This window comes from Orcinus orca, chromosome 1, assembly GCF_937001465.1.
Source record: "Orcinus orca chromosome 1, mOrcOrc1.1, whole genome shotgun sequence".
Lineage (NCBI taxonomy): Eukaryota > Metazoa > Chordata > Mammalia > Artiodactyla > Delphinidae > Orcinus > Orcinus orca.
This window is the reverse complement of record NC_064559.1, coordinates 7,027,055-7,044,482: the sequence shown is the minus strand read 5'-3', so window position 1 is coordinate 7,044,482 and position 17,428 is coordinate 7,027,055. Positions and strand designations below refer to the sequence as shown.

The following is a 17,428-nucleotide window of genomic DNA, read 5'->3' as shown; positions in this document are numbered from 1 at the left end:
GCTTAAAGGGGGCATTTCCATCTGTGACAAACAATCTCAATCCATATTCATGGCATCTCAACTAAAAGGAGTAGCTATTTTCATCAACCGAGTTCTCCTGGTCCTGTGGAAGCCACCCTACAAATGAATAAATAAGTAGGAGACGCTTTCTTCACTTGGAGGTGAGGAAACGGGAAAGGAGACGAGCTTAATGGTTCCACCTTCTCTGACAACTGCTTTTCTGTTTTGGTGTCAGATCACTGGCAAAAGGAAAAAGAAAGAGAGAGAGAGGGAGAGAGGAAAAGAGAAGAAGAAAGGAAGAGAAGAGAGAGAGAGAGAGGGAAAGGAAGGAATTGTCATAAAATTCAACTTCCTGTGGGGCATCCTTGGAATAAAACAGAAAGTGATGGTTGGATATCATCTCACAATTTCACCAGCTCCTCACAGCAACCCTGGCAGGGCCCAACATTACCCCCATTGTATACATTTATTTTATTTATTTATTTCTGGCTGCGATGGGTCTTCATTGCTGCGCGTGGGCTTTCTCTAGTTGCAGCAAGCGGGGGCTACTCTTCGTTGCAGTGCGCCAGCTTCTCATTGTGGTGGCTTCTCTTGTTGCGGAGCACAGGCTCTAGGTGCATGGGCTTCAGTAGGTGTGGCACACGGGCTCAGTAGTTATGGCTCGCAGGCTCAGTAGCTGTGGCGCACGGACTTAGTTGCTCTGCGGCATGTGGGATCTTTCCAGACCAGGGCTCGAACCCATGTCCCCTGCATTGGCAGGTGGATTCTTAACCACTCACCACCAGGGAAGCTCACCCCCATTGTAAAGGTGAGAATAACCAGGTTCAGAAAGGCTAAGTGACTTGCCCAAGGTCACACACTCGGTGATGCAGCCTAGTTTTGCACCCAAGTTGTTGACCCCAGATCTTCATGTTTTAAGGTCATAAGAGCCTCAGAAAATGAATCTCTCTTAACCTCTCAGTGTCTTCAACAACTTTGAGCTGCCTCAGATGTCCTCACCTCTCCCTCACTCCTGGACACACTGTCATTGCCTGCCTTTCTCCAGGGTGCCAGAAACTTCTAACAAAGATCCCTGGTGACCTCCTATTTACTGATTCAGTGGAAACCTCAGCCCTTACCTCCTTGATCTCTCCAAGGTATCTGACCTTTCATCACCCCTACCTTCTCAAGCTCACCCCTCCCTCCGTTTCCATGATACCACTTTTTCTTATCTTCCTCCCCCTTTTCTGGTCTCTCCTTGAATTGTCTTCCTGACTCCTCAAGGCTGCCTGTCCCTTCAATGTCAATGGGTCCCACAGCTCCACACTTCACCGTCTGTCACTCTACACATCCTTCGGGGAGAGCTCACCTCATCTGTGGATTCCACCACCTTCCTCATGCTGACATTTCCCAGATCCATGGCTCCAGCTCTGAATCCACTCTAGAGCCCCACTGGACCCCACTGGAACATTCCATCTCAAGCTCTAGAGAACCCAAACCAGTTTTAGTATTCACACCCATCCTTGAAAATCAGACCCACCATAACAAAAACCCCCTCTCTGCCTGTATTCTCCATCTCAATTAACGGCTGCAGCACCCTCACACTTGCCCTAGCCAGAAATCTTCATCCTCTCGCTCCTGCCCCATTTCTCAGCTGCCAGCCACCATGGGTTTTCTATGTACAAAATCTGTCAGGGCCAGGCTGCCTCTTCATTCACACTGCTACTGCCTTAGTTAGGTCTGCACCATCTTTCACTGAGGCCACGGCGAGGGGCCTCTCCACTGAACTCCATGATACCACTCTTCGAATCCAGTTTCTCTCTCCCTATCAGAGCAATCTTTCTTAAATGAATATCTGATCACTTCACTCCCTTCCTGAAAGCCCTTCAATGGCCACCCAGCCTATAGGATTCTTTAGCCTACGAGGCCCTTCGTCCTCTCCCTGCCACCTCCCCAGCCTGTCACTCACCCATGCACACACTGCACTATGTCGGCAACGCACCACTGCAGTTCCCCCAGGATACTGAGTGTGCATAACCTCTTTGTGCCCTAATGCTCACCATTCTCTCTGCCTGGAATGCGGGTGATTCACCACGTTCACATGCTGAACTCCTACTCACTCTTCCAAACCCAGCCCGAGCCTCACCTCTCTTTGCTTCCTAGCAGCCTCCACAGCCCATGGTCCAGCATTTAATATGCTGCACCCTAACTCTTTGGTTCTTTGTCTGTCTCTAATACTAGACTGGGAGTTGCTCCGGGGCAGGAATTTTGAGTCTTTTTCATATCTTGGTTATAATATGGCATAGTACCACAGATGGTACACGAGTGGGAATCAAAAATGCTTACGGCATACGAATATGAAAGCAAAAACAATAAATAAAATATCAGCAAACTGAATCCAGCAGCATATTTAAAAAAATACATCATGACCAAGTAGGGTTTATTATGGGAATGCAAGGATGGTTCATTATTAGGAAAGCAATGATAATAATTCACCATATTAATAGATCTAAGGAGAAAAATCATATGATCGTCTCCCTAAATACTGAAAAGACCTTGGCAAAATATAACACCCATTCCTGATGAAAAAAAGTAAATAAAATAGGAACTGATGGATACTTCCCTAACTTTTAAAAATATACATAGACCTCAGTCCAAAAGCCAAGATCTTACTTAGTGAGAAAAACTGTACATATGCCCACTGTATATATGCCCATAAATGTAACAAACAAGAGAAAACTATTAGAGGAATAAAATTAGCAAAGGAGAGGAGTGATGCTGTCTCTATTTGTAGAAGATAAATCCTTTTGAAAATCCAAGAGTACCCATTTAAAAACTAATGAATACAGTAACACAATTTAATAATAGGATATAAGATATATATGTAAGATATATATAATATCCTTCTTATATATTAACAATTATCAATTAGAAGAAATAATGGAAGATAAGAGCTCCTTTATAATAGCAACAAAAAGTATTTTTAATGCCTAAAAATAAGTCTAACAAGAAATAAAGCCTCTACAAGAAAAGCCTTTAAAATTGCTGAAAAGTAGATGTGTTCAAATGGAAAGACATTCCATGTTCTTGGGAAGGAGTCAACATCATAAAGATGCCAGATATCCCTCAGGTTAATGTATAAGTTTAACATGGTCCCAATTTTAAAAAATTTTATGGAGTTAGGCAAGTTGATTCTAAAGTTCATATGGGAAAATAGTCTGGAAGAATAACCAGGAAACTACTAGAAAGAAAGGCATTGTTTGGGAAAGAGAGAGAGCCAACATTACCAAGTACTAAAACATGCTCCAAAGCTTCCGTAACTAAAATAGTATGGAATTGGTACGTGAAAAGACAGATAAATGGGACATAACAGAAGGTCCAGAAGTAGACCCAAGTACTGAAAATCTGGTTTATGATAATGGTTATTTCAAATCAATGGGGGAAAGATGAATGTTTTAATAAAGGGTTTGGGGACAACTGGATAGACATTTAGAAAAAGATAAAATTGATCTATACCTCTCATTATACACCAAAATAATCTCCCAATGGATCAGAGATCTAACTATTAGAAAGGAAACCTTACACATATTCAAGGAAAACATAGGTGAACTTCTTTAAAACCTGGAAAAGGTGGACAGACAACCTTTCTAACCATAATTCAAAATCTAATTTTCTTAGATGGGTTCTAAAGCATCCCAAAGGCAGTGGGAAGCAGGATGATGAGTACAAACTGATTCACTATTCTAATTAATATTTCAAAAGCCATTTAGGAATAGAGATGTATTGCCAGTCCTTTTGCACCTACACAAATATACTCTTAAGACATTTCTGATTGGTGCCTTTGAGTCTGAAAGAGCAACGGGAGCCCTTTCTAAACAGTGCTTCTTTGACACAATAAGACCACACAGGAGATTTTTTTTAAAAAAGGGAAGATTTTTATGATCAGCCTGTGACTCAAGATACGGGTAAAAAGGAAATTAGTTTTACATTCCTGAAAAGAGACTGGGAACCCTCACAGACACCAGTGTGCACGTGGTCTCTGCACCAGTCTCTGCGGGGATGAAACAGAGTGGAGTCTGGCAGCCCTGCTGACGTGGCGCAGAAGGTCTAGCTAAAGAACATGTCCTCTCAGACAGTCTCCACGGGTCCCTAGGGCAGGGCTTTTCAGAAACGGTTGACAACAGCCTCGGCCAAGTGAATATAAATATAAGGAAGTTCCTTTGCCCCCTCTAATACATTCCAGCCAAGCAAATTACTCAGCTCAGGGTCCTGACCACCTCACATATTTTCCCCCCATCCTGAAAGTGAAGTTACCAGGAAAAATAACCACAACCTTCTCCCTCAAGCAAGGGTCTCCACTCAGGCAGTTACACTAATAGTGTAATACCCTCAATGGCTTTGGAAGGGGAGAAGCATCCTTGGATTTCTCTGTTCCTTGCATCTTTACTCATACTTCCTTTTGTGACCTGAACCACATCAATCACCTGGAATTCCAGGGTAAAGAAAAGAAATTGGGTTCATCTTCATTTTGCTACATGAGATTTTATGAATGTATGTAAGTATGTGTGTACATATTAGTACAGTGCCTAGCACATACTAAGGATGATAATTGTTAGCCACTTGTAATCATCATTGTTATTACCATCACCATTATTATTAGCTGATGAATGGTTCAGTTTGATCTGTGATATAATGCCAAAGAGCAACTGATGTTGCCTATTTTATTGACTTAATCCTTCTAAATGCCGACAAATTACCAGGCTCAGCCATTTAAAAATCACATTTCTAATGCAATAATACTATCTGCAGTGAGTGTGGAAGAAATTACTACAGGCCAGGGATTTTTACAAAGTGAATTAAATCACTATAAAAACTGACCATGGGACTTCTCTGGTGGCGCAGTGCTTAAGAATCCACCTGCCAATGCAGGGGACATGGGTTCGAGCCCTGGTCTGGAAAGATCCCACATGCCCAGAGCAACTAAGCCTGTGCGCCACAACTACTGAGCCCACGTGCCACAACTACTGAAGTCCATGTGCCTAGAGCCCATGCTCCGCAACAAGAGAAGCCACTGCAACGACAAACGCAGGCACTGCAACGAAGAGTAACCCCCGCTCACCACAACTAGAGAAAGCCCGAGCACAGCAACGAAGACCCAAAGCAGCCAAAAATAAAAAATATATATACAATAAAAAAATTTTTTTAATTAAAAAAAAAAACTGGAGCTTTCCTCCATTGTTGAGCCCTGATGGTGTGGCGGTGAAAAAGAAATGCTAGAAGAAGGTGGAATCAGGGAGATGCCCTTCCACCAGGGAACTCAGGCTCTTGAGAAGTCTGTTTTGCTGGAAAGTAAGCCTCTGTTATGGAAAACACTTCCAGCATATTTCAAAATGGTTACTTTCCTCTCTTCCTGCCAGAGTTAGACCCTGAAGTCAGTAGGGCCATCGGCAAGGAGAAATAAACACAAATTTGGGGAAGCAAGGAAAAACTTGAACCAGTGAGGATGTGCTGGAACCCACAAGGATAGCCTAGAACCCTCCTCAGTCTCTCAATACCTAGACATCTTCACCTTCAGTGATAGAGATGTTCCACAGGAGAGGATGGTGCCCTTCATCATGAAGCAAAACATACACCTGGTCCAGTAGTTGGACGATCTTAAGAAATCCATCAGAAAGTAGAGGAGCCTAGTTGCTGCCTCATACCAATGGCAGAAGAGACAATTATGTGATGAGCTATAATCTTTCATGCCCTGCACTGACTCTTCAAGATTCAAAGAAGAATGTGTCTGCTGCTTCACTTCCATCTTCAACATCTCAAACTATCTCTGTTCCCTTCCCTACAGGGAGGAGAATTCTGGGAAATGTAGTTGATTCAATACAAATCCACAGTAGTATCCACAATAGAATGTTTAAAGCCATATGATGCTATTCACAGTAGATTGGAGTCAGAGTTGAAGTAGTGTCCATGAGACCACCAGTTCTACTTGGATTTGAGTCTTTAACTGCAGGGAGTTTAGGGGTTCTGAAGTAAAGGTCAGGATGTGGGAGAATAGTGCTAGTGGGAAGGTTAGGATAGTGGCTAATAAATAACCTATAATAAATAACCTATCCGTGACTACAAACTATAACCTATCCGTGACTACAAACTTAACAACTCATATGACTATGTTATTAGCACATGCAACAGTTCAACGAATACTTTTGGGATGAAGGATGAATGAACGTTCCAGTGATCCTGGTGTTTAATAGAATAAGTGTCTTTCCTGTTCATTGCATCTTCCAACTAATTTTTCCACCTTTCTCCTTTTAAACTCCTAATTTAATATACTGTTTCTAATGACATTGTTTTTAAATTAATTTATATCTTGTGGTGAATGTACTTTTCAAAAATTCTCCAGATCACAAACTCAGTGATAATTATTTGAATGTATTTGTTTACTCAGTAAGTATTTCAAATAGATTAAAATATCAGGGAGATGTGAGGAATCTGAAAATACTTAGTGCTTTAACTTGATTATATATATGAACTAAACTAATATGTTAGTGTTTGATTTGTTCATTTTATGCTAATTTCTGTTTACATAATTTTGTAAAAATTTTTAAAAATCAGTATTTGTTATATACCAAAATAATTTTACATTCTCTAACTTATATTTTTAAGATTAAAATTCATAATTTTGTCATTTTGTGTAAGATACAAATTTTACATTTATAATCTCACAAAATATTTATATAATAAATACCATGTGTTTCTTCTATTCAGATGAATGTCCCAATTCAGTGCTTATATAATTTAATGTTTTGTGATAGTAGCCTAAATATTGTTTTTCTCTAAATTCTGAGTTTGATATTTATACTATATAAAATCAAAAGATAAAATTTTCTCAGGAGGAAGCTAAAGTTGATTTGACCCTTAAATCTCATTTTCTTCCTAAAACTCTAGAGAGTCTAGTTCATTAAAAGTTAAAAAAAAAAAAAAAACTGACCCTGTTGGTTCACAATTAAAAGTCTGGTAGAATGAAATGCGATTATGCCATAGCTTACTAAGCCTTAAAGAAGATACTACTGCTCATATGTCTCTACTGGGAATGTTTTTATACTACCTAAAATGTTTGAGAAATGTTTTAATGATAAATGCTACTGGACTTTTTCATTACCGATATTATCTATTAGCTGATCCCTTATCTAAAATATTTCCGAAATGGAAAAGATTCAAATGAAGCTTTCTGAAAACAGCCATGTGTTCATAAAAAGATTTCCAATAGACTTTTCTCATAATTAATAAGTACTTAAAATTCAGTATCTATTTATAAAGAGTCTTACATTGGCTTCTAGGGGATCTTTTAAATGGAGTTATTTTTTCATACCCCTGTTTTTGAACTGAAAAAATATATATATATACATATATATTTATATGTGTGTGTGTGTGTATATATATATATGTATGTATATATATATTCCCAAGTCTAGACTTACTTGGGCCCTGGCTATTTAGAGTCTACGTTTGGTGTTCTTAAACCCCCTGACACATTCCTTTCTTTCATCTCTGTGATTCCTGGCCACTCTTCTCAGTATGTCTGGCTAATCTTCCTGACATTTCTGGGGCATAAATGGACCCAGAATATATGACCAGGGAAAAATTCAGCTAGGAATGTAGTTCTGTACTGTTTTTTATATAAAAGATTTTCTTTTATTGATATGGAAATGAATAGATGTCTGATAACCTTCTGCCAACCTGGAACATTTCTACTTACCCCAGGGAGTTCTTTGGGGCTGATGTTTCATAGGGCTTACACTGTCAATTCAAAAGTTCTGTAACAGATCTCGAAATGATCTAGGATAGCCCCAAAATGGGAGATTCGTTCCTTGGCCCGCATTTCTGGCTCCGTGCCTTGACTGTGTATAAAACAGGAAAGATGCTCTGGCCAATGGATATGAAATGGTTTTATATTTACACAGTGGGACACCACAATGGGTAAAAGGACTGATTTCACTTAAAATCCCAACACTTTACAAAACCACATTCTTTCCTTTTATCTGACCACTTTCGCTTACCAGCCCTAGAAAAGAAATGATACAAACCCAATAAGTACTTTTTTTACTGACTGAAGTAATAAGTCAATCCAAATGGTTTACAGTCTGTCACCAGGCAAAAATCTTGACTCACTCAGGTGAGCTGCTATTTGACAGGTGGGATCCAGAGCATCATTAAGAGTTATGTGAGCTCACAGTTGTCTCTTCTACATTCCTCAGTCTGTGTCATTCCTAAATCTGCCTTTATTCTCTATCTCTTCCAAATCCATTATCATCTTTCTCTATGAGCTCCCCCCAAATCTGTATCTCTTCCCATTTCCTGCCTCAGTCAACATTACCCCACCCACCCAGTTACCTAAGCTAGAAACTTCCGAGCCGTGTAGCCTTCTGCCATGAAGTCTCATTCTCCAGTGGACACATGACTAGTACTGAGAGTGCTCAGAACCGGGTGGTCACGCCTCAGGCCACTAGAGCCACTGTCTAACTCCTGGGACCAGCCCGACCTCCCTGCATGGGCCCGCCAGCACTTTACCTCCCCTCCTTAACCAACTGTTTCAGAGACAAAACTGGGGGAATTCAACAGCGCTGGCTACCTACCAGTGGGCATGATGTGAGAATTCATACGGCAAAATGATATTTGGGAAATGTACTGATGAAATCAGAAACTGAAAGTGGATAATATTTTGCAAGAAAAGCCCTAAATTCTGTAAAACATAAATCCCATAGAATCTTGTCTAGTTAATAATCATAAACCTCCACATCTTGGACTTCCCTGGTGGTCCAGTGGTTAAGACTCCACGCTTCCACTGCAGGGGGTGCGGGTTTGATCCCTGGTCAGGGAAGTTCCGCAGTGTGGCAAAAAAAAAAAAAAGATAAATCTTCACCTCTTTCTCTAAAGAATGGAAGCACTTTTCAAGCCTCACCTAAAATAATTTTTTGACATTCTAATCATTAAAAGATCCTCTAGAGTCTGAATCATTTTTTCCTTAGTGTATTAATGGGAAAGTTAAAATACAGAGGAAAACTGATTTACTCACTGTCACAAAAGAAATCGGTGGTAGAGAAAGAACTAAAACCAAATCCCCCCTAAAATTATAAGGTTCCTGGATGTACTATTCTGCCTTTGACTTTTAAATGCCTACCGAGGAGACTTTTAATACCACCTCACAGAATGTAATACTCTATGTAAGAAAAGAGTCCCCAAATTCATCTTAAGTGAATTACAAAGATGATTTTTGCTAATTACCTCTCAAAAACATGCCTTTATCTTCCAGACCCTTACTCTTCAGGGCAAACTACATGTTGGAGTCACAATGACCTCTCTTGTTCTAATGAAACTTAACTCCTTCTGTGCCTGAGGGCTACGGAGGTCCACAGTTTGCTCATAAATCTAGCTCAGGGAAGAAGAAAGGCCTTGTGTTGGAGTTACGTGGGCCTCCATCCATGGTGCTTGAGAGAACACAACATTTGTTTGGTTAAAATGCTGCAAACTTAAAAAAAAAATGCTGCAAACTTTAAAGGTGTAATGGAAATATTACCTGAGGGTACCAATACTTAAAAAAGAAAAAAACCCTGAAATTATTATTCCCAGAGACAGGCAGAGGATTGGTAGTTAAAATTCTGGCCCCATACCTCATTACTAACAATGAGGTCATCTGAACAACCCTTGTTTCTAGCTAAGTCTTATGATGCCCTCCCTGCACCACATGTCATGTTTCACTGTGCTACATCACATCTTAAACTCCAGGCAAATTCATGTGTGCACTTAAAGTGACCCCATGTGACTGTCCCCAAGACTGACAGCTCTTCTCTAGATGTGCCTGGATCACTTTAAATTGGTGTAGAGCATTGAGGTTCCCCAGATCCAACGTTTCCTCTGGAGCCATCACTCTGATAATATAATCAGTTTCCCAGCATCACTTTTATTTCATCACATAAATAAAATTGCCAAATATATCAAGCTGCCTCCTATTGCACTGTGAATGAATTTTCCAGGCTGCTTCAACAAAGCCAAAAATCTACTTTGTCACATGACTCCACAAAACATGATGGATGCATTTAAGTTTCAACATTTGTTTCTTCTTCCTATAGATTTCCTTTCCTCCCTCCACTTTTATGAAAAGAGTATATTTTAATTTACCTTGGCACACACGGAGCATTCAACAACACAAAGAAGTTACTGTAAGAACAGGTCCGCAAGAATGTTCTAGAAAAAATTGGTAGGCTGCAACTTACTAGGATTGCCAAAAATATATCTTTAAGAACCAAAGTTCTTGGGCTTCCCTGGTGGCGCAGTGGTTGAGAGTCTGCCTGCCAATGCAGGGGACACGGGTTCGTCCCTGGTCTGGGAGGATCCCACATGCCGTGCAGCAACTAGGCCCGTGAGCCACCACTACTGAGCCTGCGCGTCTGGAGCCTGTGCTCCGCAACAAGAGAGGCCGCGACAGTGAGAGGCCTGTGCACCGCGATGAAGAGTGGCCCCCGCTCGCTGCAACTAGAGAAAGCCCTCGAGCGGAAACGAAGACCCAACACAGCAAAAAATAAATATAATTAATTAATTAATTTTTTAAAAAAGACCTAAATTAAAAAAAAAAAGAACCAAAGTTCTTCAAAATTTATCAGCTGGTCTAGTCTGGTTATACAGACTTACAGCATCCCACACTCTTCCTCTGCAGCACTCACCGCAAATGGAAACAAATAATGAATTGTGCATTTTGTGGTTAATGTCTGTATCCTCCATTAGAATATAAGCTCCATGTGGACAAGGGCTGTGTGTACCTGTTATTTTATTGCTGTGCCTAACACAGTTCCTTGAGTGTAGTAGATAATCAAATAATATTGATAAACAATCACAAGAGTAAATAAATCTGTGAGTGAAGAGAGTGTTAAATCGGAAGATATGGCATGCAAGAGTGAAATAAGCTTTTTAGAGTCCCTGAGATTTACTTTTAGGGGTGTCCTGACAGATTTATTATGAAACTACGAAAATGGCGTACTGACAACAATCTACAAGTTAATTACTCTTGAGATAAATTCGGGATTCATAAAACCAATTCTCTTGGTGGCAACTTTCCACATTTAAAATTTTACAACTCCTGCGGGTATCTGTTTAATTTAACCCTTGCGTATGAAAAGATCAATGCGTGTATATTTGGATAAGCAGAAACGGCAAGCAGATGCAGCTATTCCTAGACTCCACTACTCAAAATCACATTTCACTTCAAAAGTCACAGAAGTACAAACCAGAAAGTCCCACTGAACAGGGTCAGAATTCTCTACAGCAATTCACGCTGTGTTCTTGATATTCCTCTCTAAGCACTGATAGAAAAAACTCTTTGAAGTGAACAAGTAAATATTATCATTTGATAGTACTTAGACCGAACAGTGCAAATACAACTGCATTGTGTTACACTCTGGGGACACACACAACGCTGGCAGGGCTGCCATGGAGGAATCAACGTGCTCAGCACTGGTGCAGGCAGGAGGGAGCCCCGCTCAAAGAACTACTCACCCCTTAATCTTCCTCTGATAGACACACAGAGGTTAGGGGGAAATGCTGACTTTCCAATATGTGTTTCTGTTTTGGTAGCCCTGGGAAGGAAGGCTCACGAATAGGCAATGGGAAATGCCAACTCCTAATTATCAGCCCGCTTTTACTACTCCCTCCGACATTTTTGTAAATGATCACGGGTGGGGGTGGGGAGAAAAATCTAAGGAGTCGCCCCGGTAGGGGGGCGCGGAAAGGAAAGAATCCCAGTAGCTGGTGTCAGCGTGTCCCCGGCCTGCGACGCGGCAAAGGCCTGTGGACGCCCGGGAAGAGGGTCTCGGGCGAAGGCAGCACCGCGCGGGACCAACGGGATGGATGGGCGAGTCCTGGGGGCACAGAAAGGGCACTCTGAGGAGTGGAGGGCAGCAGGAAGAATAACCTGGGCAGCCCCGGTGGGCAGCGAGGCCTGGAACCGCGTACGCACCATCCAAGCACTGCGCCCGGGGAAGGTCTGGCGGGGGAGACGCGCAGGGTCGCCCCCGAGGCCGGGAGCTGACCCGGCTCGGCCAACGCCTTCTCCGGAACCGAGCAGCGCACAGCGCTGCAGGTCCCCCGATCCACGGCCGCGGCGAGGCGCGCAGTTGTTGCCCGCCCAGCCCTGTCCCCGGCGGCGCTCACCTTGCCCGGAAAGGGCCCCGGGAGGAGCAGCTTCAGAGCCTGCCTCTTCAGCTCCACCAGGCGGGCGTTGCAATTCTCGCACCAGACGCCGCGGTCCGATCCGGGGGAGGAGCCGCCGCCGCTGCCCGAGCCCGGGGAGCCCGTGCCGAAACCTGGCGAGCCGCCCAGGGAGCCAGGCGAGCTGGTGCCAATGCCCGGGGAGGCGGGGCCCGGGGAGCCCGTGAAGGAGCTCGGGGACGAGGTGCCCGAGCCGGGGGACGGCGTCCCCGACGAGCCGAGCGCCGAGCCCGCGCCCTCGGGAGTGGGGCGGCTCCCGGCGCGCGACTCTTCGTATGCTTTCCGGTACCAGCTTTCCGGAGAGAAGGGCGCCGCGGGCTTGGTGGGTGAGCAGACTTCATTCACCTGCGGGGGAGACACACGGTGTCAGGGGCCGCAGGGCGGCTGGCTCCCGCGCCTCTGCCCAGGTCCGCCCTCCCGCCTGCCCGGGGACCTGCGCGCCACCGAGGACCCGGCCAAGCGCCCCCAGGCGCACGTTTAGGGCCGCTCTGAGCCCTGCGGCCAAATCTGCCTCCCTATGTCTGGTTAATTGTGCTTAAGTGAATCCCCGTCGCCCGGGTGACCCCTGCACCGGTTCCCGGGAGGCGGCGGACTCCTCTGGTTTAGAGGAGAGGGGCTCACTCGCTCAGGGAATTTCGATGGTTTCTGCAAAGGAACCCACGGATTCAGCTCCCCGCGCTTTTGAATCCGGCACCCACCCCAGCAGGAGCTCACTTTTAAGATCCTGGACGACGGGGGGCGGGGGGTGGGCTATGACTTTTGGATTTTTATTCATTCAGGGCAAGGCCCTCCGGATCCTGAAGGTAAATGAAAGGTTCTCCCTCCTCCAGGAAAACGGCCCCTTAAGAACAGCAGAGAAATCGTGGGAAACCCTCCCATTCGGCTTAACTCTGCTTGGAAGTGCAGGCATGCTGCAAAAGTTAGGGATGCGGGGAAGAGAAGGAACGAGAGGGCTGCAAAAATTCCGAGGGCAAGGCGAGTGCGCTGGCGTCGTTGCTGGCGGACCCGCCTCCGCGCGCGCACGCCGGCTAGCCCAGCCGAGGCGCCTCAGCAGCGGGAGGAGAGCTCGGGGCCACCCTGCCCTGGCTGCACGTTACCTGGAAAGGGGAACCCTGGCCGGGAAGAGTCCGGTAACGCGTCTCCGCATTATACCCATGACAACTTACCCCGTATTTCTTGCCCCTGGTGGAGACTGCAAGCCTCTCTTTATTCCCAGCTACCGAATTCATGGTGGCTTTTCCAGAGGAGAGTGTCTAAATGTTCCACCAACGCTACATCCAAAAGGTCTTCCAACCCAGAAGGGTGTCCAGTTGTAGGGGGCTGTCTCTTGGCCCTCAAGTCAAGGTTTCTTAACTGAAGGGGCGGGGGGATAAAAGCAGATGGACCTCAGAAGTAACAGCACTAATTTGCAGAAGGGTTGCAATGCCTGGTTTATTCTTCTCTTCAAATAATGCGTTTCCTCCTCTTCTGCCTTCTCCAACCACACGTTCTCTTTTCACGGTCACATCCAGATAATTGGCATTCTCCTCAGCCTAGCGAGTCCGTTTTCCTCCACGAGGGAAAAGACGAGTACAATCGGGGCACACGGCAGCTGCAGACAAGGTGGGCGGGCCCCCCGCCTCGCCTCCGCCGGCGAGCCGGCTCTGGGAACTTGTCTCCTTCGCGGAGCTTGGTAACTGAGTTCAAAGAAATTCTCCCAAAATATAAAGATCCAGATCGGGGAGGAGCCTCGGCGTGTTAGGGAGCCAATATCCGCCGGCCCGCTTTGCCTGACAGTTGCGCGAGGGCAGAGAGGGGCGGCGGCGTGGCCCGGCCGGCGGGGCGCCCCGGCCGGCGTCTGCGGTCAGGGCGCGCGTGTGCGCCGGGGCGCAGCGCGGAGCCTCGCGAACAGCGGCCCCTCCGGGGAGCCCGCCGCCTGGCTGCAGCCGCCGCGTCTGCCGGGATCCATTTTATGTTGCGGCGCTCCTGCCTGACATTGCGAGGCCGAGAGCCGGGGGAGGGGGTCGTAAATCTCGCCTGTTGCGGGGAAGTTGCTGGTGAGTGGCCCGGATCCGGGGCTCTAATGAAACAGCACTGCGCGAGCCTGGGCAGCGCCGAGCGAGCGCGACCGGACAGAAATGCGCCCGAGCCTCCCCGCCCCCAAGTTCTTTCTCTTCCTGGCAAGGCTTGCAGTTCTGCCTTTGAAACGCCGTGTAAGAGGGATTGAGTCACAAACAAGTCCACAAATATGCCGGGTCCTCCCCCCGGCCTTTGTTCTCCTAGACCTGCCCTGCAAACCTTTTCTGGAATTGCCCTACCAAGCCCGGCCGGCCTGGGGGCCACCCTCCCGAGCGCAGCGGGAGAACAGGTCCTTCGCCCCCGCCCGCCCGCGACCCAGTGTGTGCTGTGCCTAGTCGCCCAGGGCTGGGCCGCGCGAGCCCGGGGAGCAAAGGGCCGCCGCCGGGCAGGGAAACTGAGGGACTTGCCGCGCGGCACACGCTCGGCGCAGACGGCGCGGGCCTGGAAGGGGGTGTGCGCAAGCTGCCCTTGGCCTCGCCTTGGCCGGGGGTCCCCTCGGCATCCCCCTTCCTGCTCTTTCAGCGCGCAGGGCCCGCCGTGTCCCGGGAGAACCCAGTCATCGCCCTCTCCAGTCCCCCTCCGCCCCCGGCGCAGCGCCTGGAGCGCAGGAAGCCGGCATTTGCCGGGCTCCACACGTAGCTGCTCCGGGGTGTCATTTTTCATCTCCCGGGAGGACATTTCTTCTGGTGAGCCCGCAGGTCTGTTTTGTTGTGACCTTTAATTAACACCCCGCGAGACGCCTCTTGAAAGGACCAGCCCCGTGCGGTGATCACGTGAGGTGTAATGGCATCTCCGCGCCCGGGAGGGACCTGGCCTGGGGGCATGCGAGGGCGCAAAGGACGCCTGGGGCTTTCCAGCCTCTAGCTTCCCTCTGAGATATGGAGGGGGCAGGAAGACAATATCCTGGGGTGCTGGAGCCCTGTGGCAACGCCGCCCCACACCTGCTTTCCTCAGGGAAAATTCCTTCCGCGCATCCCTCGCACTGCCCTCCGCCCACCCCTTCCCGCCGCAGCCCTTGCGTGGGAATGTTTCACAGGCACTAAAGCGAGGTAAGAAGGTCAAAATGTAGATGTCGAAAACAGTGTGGAAGTTTCCATTACGTTCCTACTTCCCATTTAAAAGTGATCATATCAAGAGAAGACCTTAGGGGTCAGGTACACCTCCGGGCAACACCAGCCAGCTTCCATCCCCATCTGTATTCCGCGGAGATGCTGCGAAAATAGCATAGCCATTAGCTACGCACTGCTCATCTGCCGAAAAGCAGCGTGTGGCCAGGTGAAATGCAGAAGCCAGTGAGCCGAGGGTGGGGAAGGAGTGGTGTCGAGGAAGAGTATTGGGGAGCTGGGAAATTCACCTTGGAGACAGAGGAGACCCGAGGTAGTCTGATTTGCATCCCAAAGTAGATGGGGCTCCAAACCGTGTTTGGTGAGCTCGGAGCGCCCTCTGTCGATCAAAGTTTACAACCAGAAGCCCCGCAAGAGAGTTTGATTTGATGCTTTAAAAAATGGATGTGAAATTTACATACTGTGAAACGCACAATTTTTTTAAGTGTACAATTCTCTGAATTTTGCTAACTGTACACTCCCAGGTAAGCCACCACCACAATCAAGTTATATATTTCCATCGCTCCAGAAAGTTCTTACCTTCCTCTTCCCAGGTGATCCCCATCCCTGGTACACAATCACAGCTCTGATTTCTATCACCATAAATTAGTTTTACCTGATCTTGAACTTTTTATCGGTAAAGTCCATGCAGCGTGTATTCTTTCGTGTTTGGCTTTTGTTGCTTAACGTGAGGTTTTTGAGCTTCATGTTGTTGCTAATATCGATCTGTTTTCTGTGTGTACTCTGTTTTTCATTCCTGTCTCTTCTGCCTTCTTTTTGTTAATTGATTTTTTTTTTAGTTATTCTGCTTTCATCCTTCTATTGGCCTTTTAGCTGTAAGGATTATAATATGCATCTTTAACTTGGGCTACTTAAGAGTTAACTTTGTGCCACTTCACCTAAAATGTAAGAAACTTGCAACAGTATAATTCCATTTTGCCTCCCTCCTTTGTGCTACTATTTGATGTATTTTATATCTACATACATTGTAAAACCCATAATACAGTCTTCTCAATTTTACTTTAAACAATTTGTTGTCTTTTAGTGAAACTAGAACATTTTAAATATGTGGGTTTTTTAATATTTACCCAATTTTATCATTTGGGGAACTCCATTTTTTTCCTATAGAGCCAACTTTCCAGCTGGGTCATTTCCCTTCAGACTGAAGAACTTCCTTTAGCATTTCTTATACTGAGGGTCTCTGGGCAACAAAGTCTCTCAGCTTCTGCTTATCTGAAGATGTCTTTGTTTCACTTCGGAGCTTGAAGAATAGTTTAACTGGATGCAGAGTTTTTGGTTGACAGTTATTTTTCTTTCCACCCTTTCAAGATGTTCATTGCCTTCAGATTAGAAGCCTTCCTTGCTTCTGATCAGAGGACAGCATTAATTCTTACGGGAATTCCCCTATGTGTAATGTGTCCTTTTTCTCTGGATGCTTTGAAGATTTTCTCTTTACCATTGGTTTTCAGCAGTTTGGCTACGATGCTCCTGGATGTGGGTCTCTCTGTATTTATCCTGCTTAGGGTTTGCTGAATTTCTAGGACCTATAACTTGACTTGTAAGTTTTTCACCAAGTTTGGGGAAATTTCAGCCATTATTTATGGAATTTTTTGTCTTTTCTCTCCTTCTGGGACTCCAATTACATGTATATTATGACACTATTTGAATTGTCCCACCAGTTACTGAGGCTCTGTTAATTATTTCAATCTTTACCCCTTTATTCTTCGGACTGGATACTTTCTATTGACCCTTTATTAAGTTCACTGACCCTTACTTCTGCTATCTCCAATCTCTGTCAAGCCTATCCAATGAATTCTTCATTTCAGATACTGTACTTTTCAATATGTACATACATAGTTTCCCTTTCTCTGCTTCTTTTTCCTTTAAATCTGTGAACATAGTTATAATGAGAGCTTTAAATTTCTTGCCTGCTAATTCCAACATCTGGCTCATTTGGGGGTCCCTTTCTATTAAGTGATTTTTCTCTTGACTCTGAATCACATCTTTCTGTTTCTTTTCATATCCACTAAATT

The 17,428-nt window shown here is 45.5% G+C and overlaps 1 protein-coding gene across 1 annotated transcript in view; it reads right to left on the bottom strand.

The window, feature by feature from the left end:
* Positions 1 to 14,315, bottom strand: part of KIF26B (kinesin family member 26B) — a 500,879-nt gene extending 486,564 nt beyond the window's left edge. The window contains exons 1-2 of the mRNA XM_049713434.1: positions 13,401 to 14,315; positions 12,178 to 12,579 (exon numbers count right to left, since the gene is read on the bottom strand). Of these exons, the coding sequence (XP_049569391.1) occupies positions 12,178 to 12,579; positions 13,401 to 13,463 (465 nt within the window). The 5' untranslated portion in view covers positions 13,464 to 14,315. The remainder of the gene's footprint in view (positions 1 to 12,177; positions 12,580 to 13,400) is intronic.
* Between the last annotated feature and the right edge of the window lie 3,113 nt (positions 14,316 to 17,428).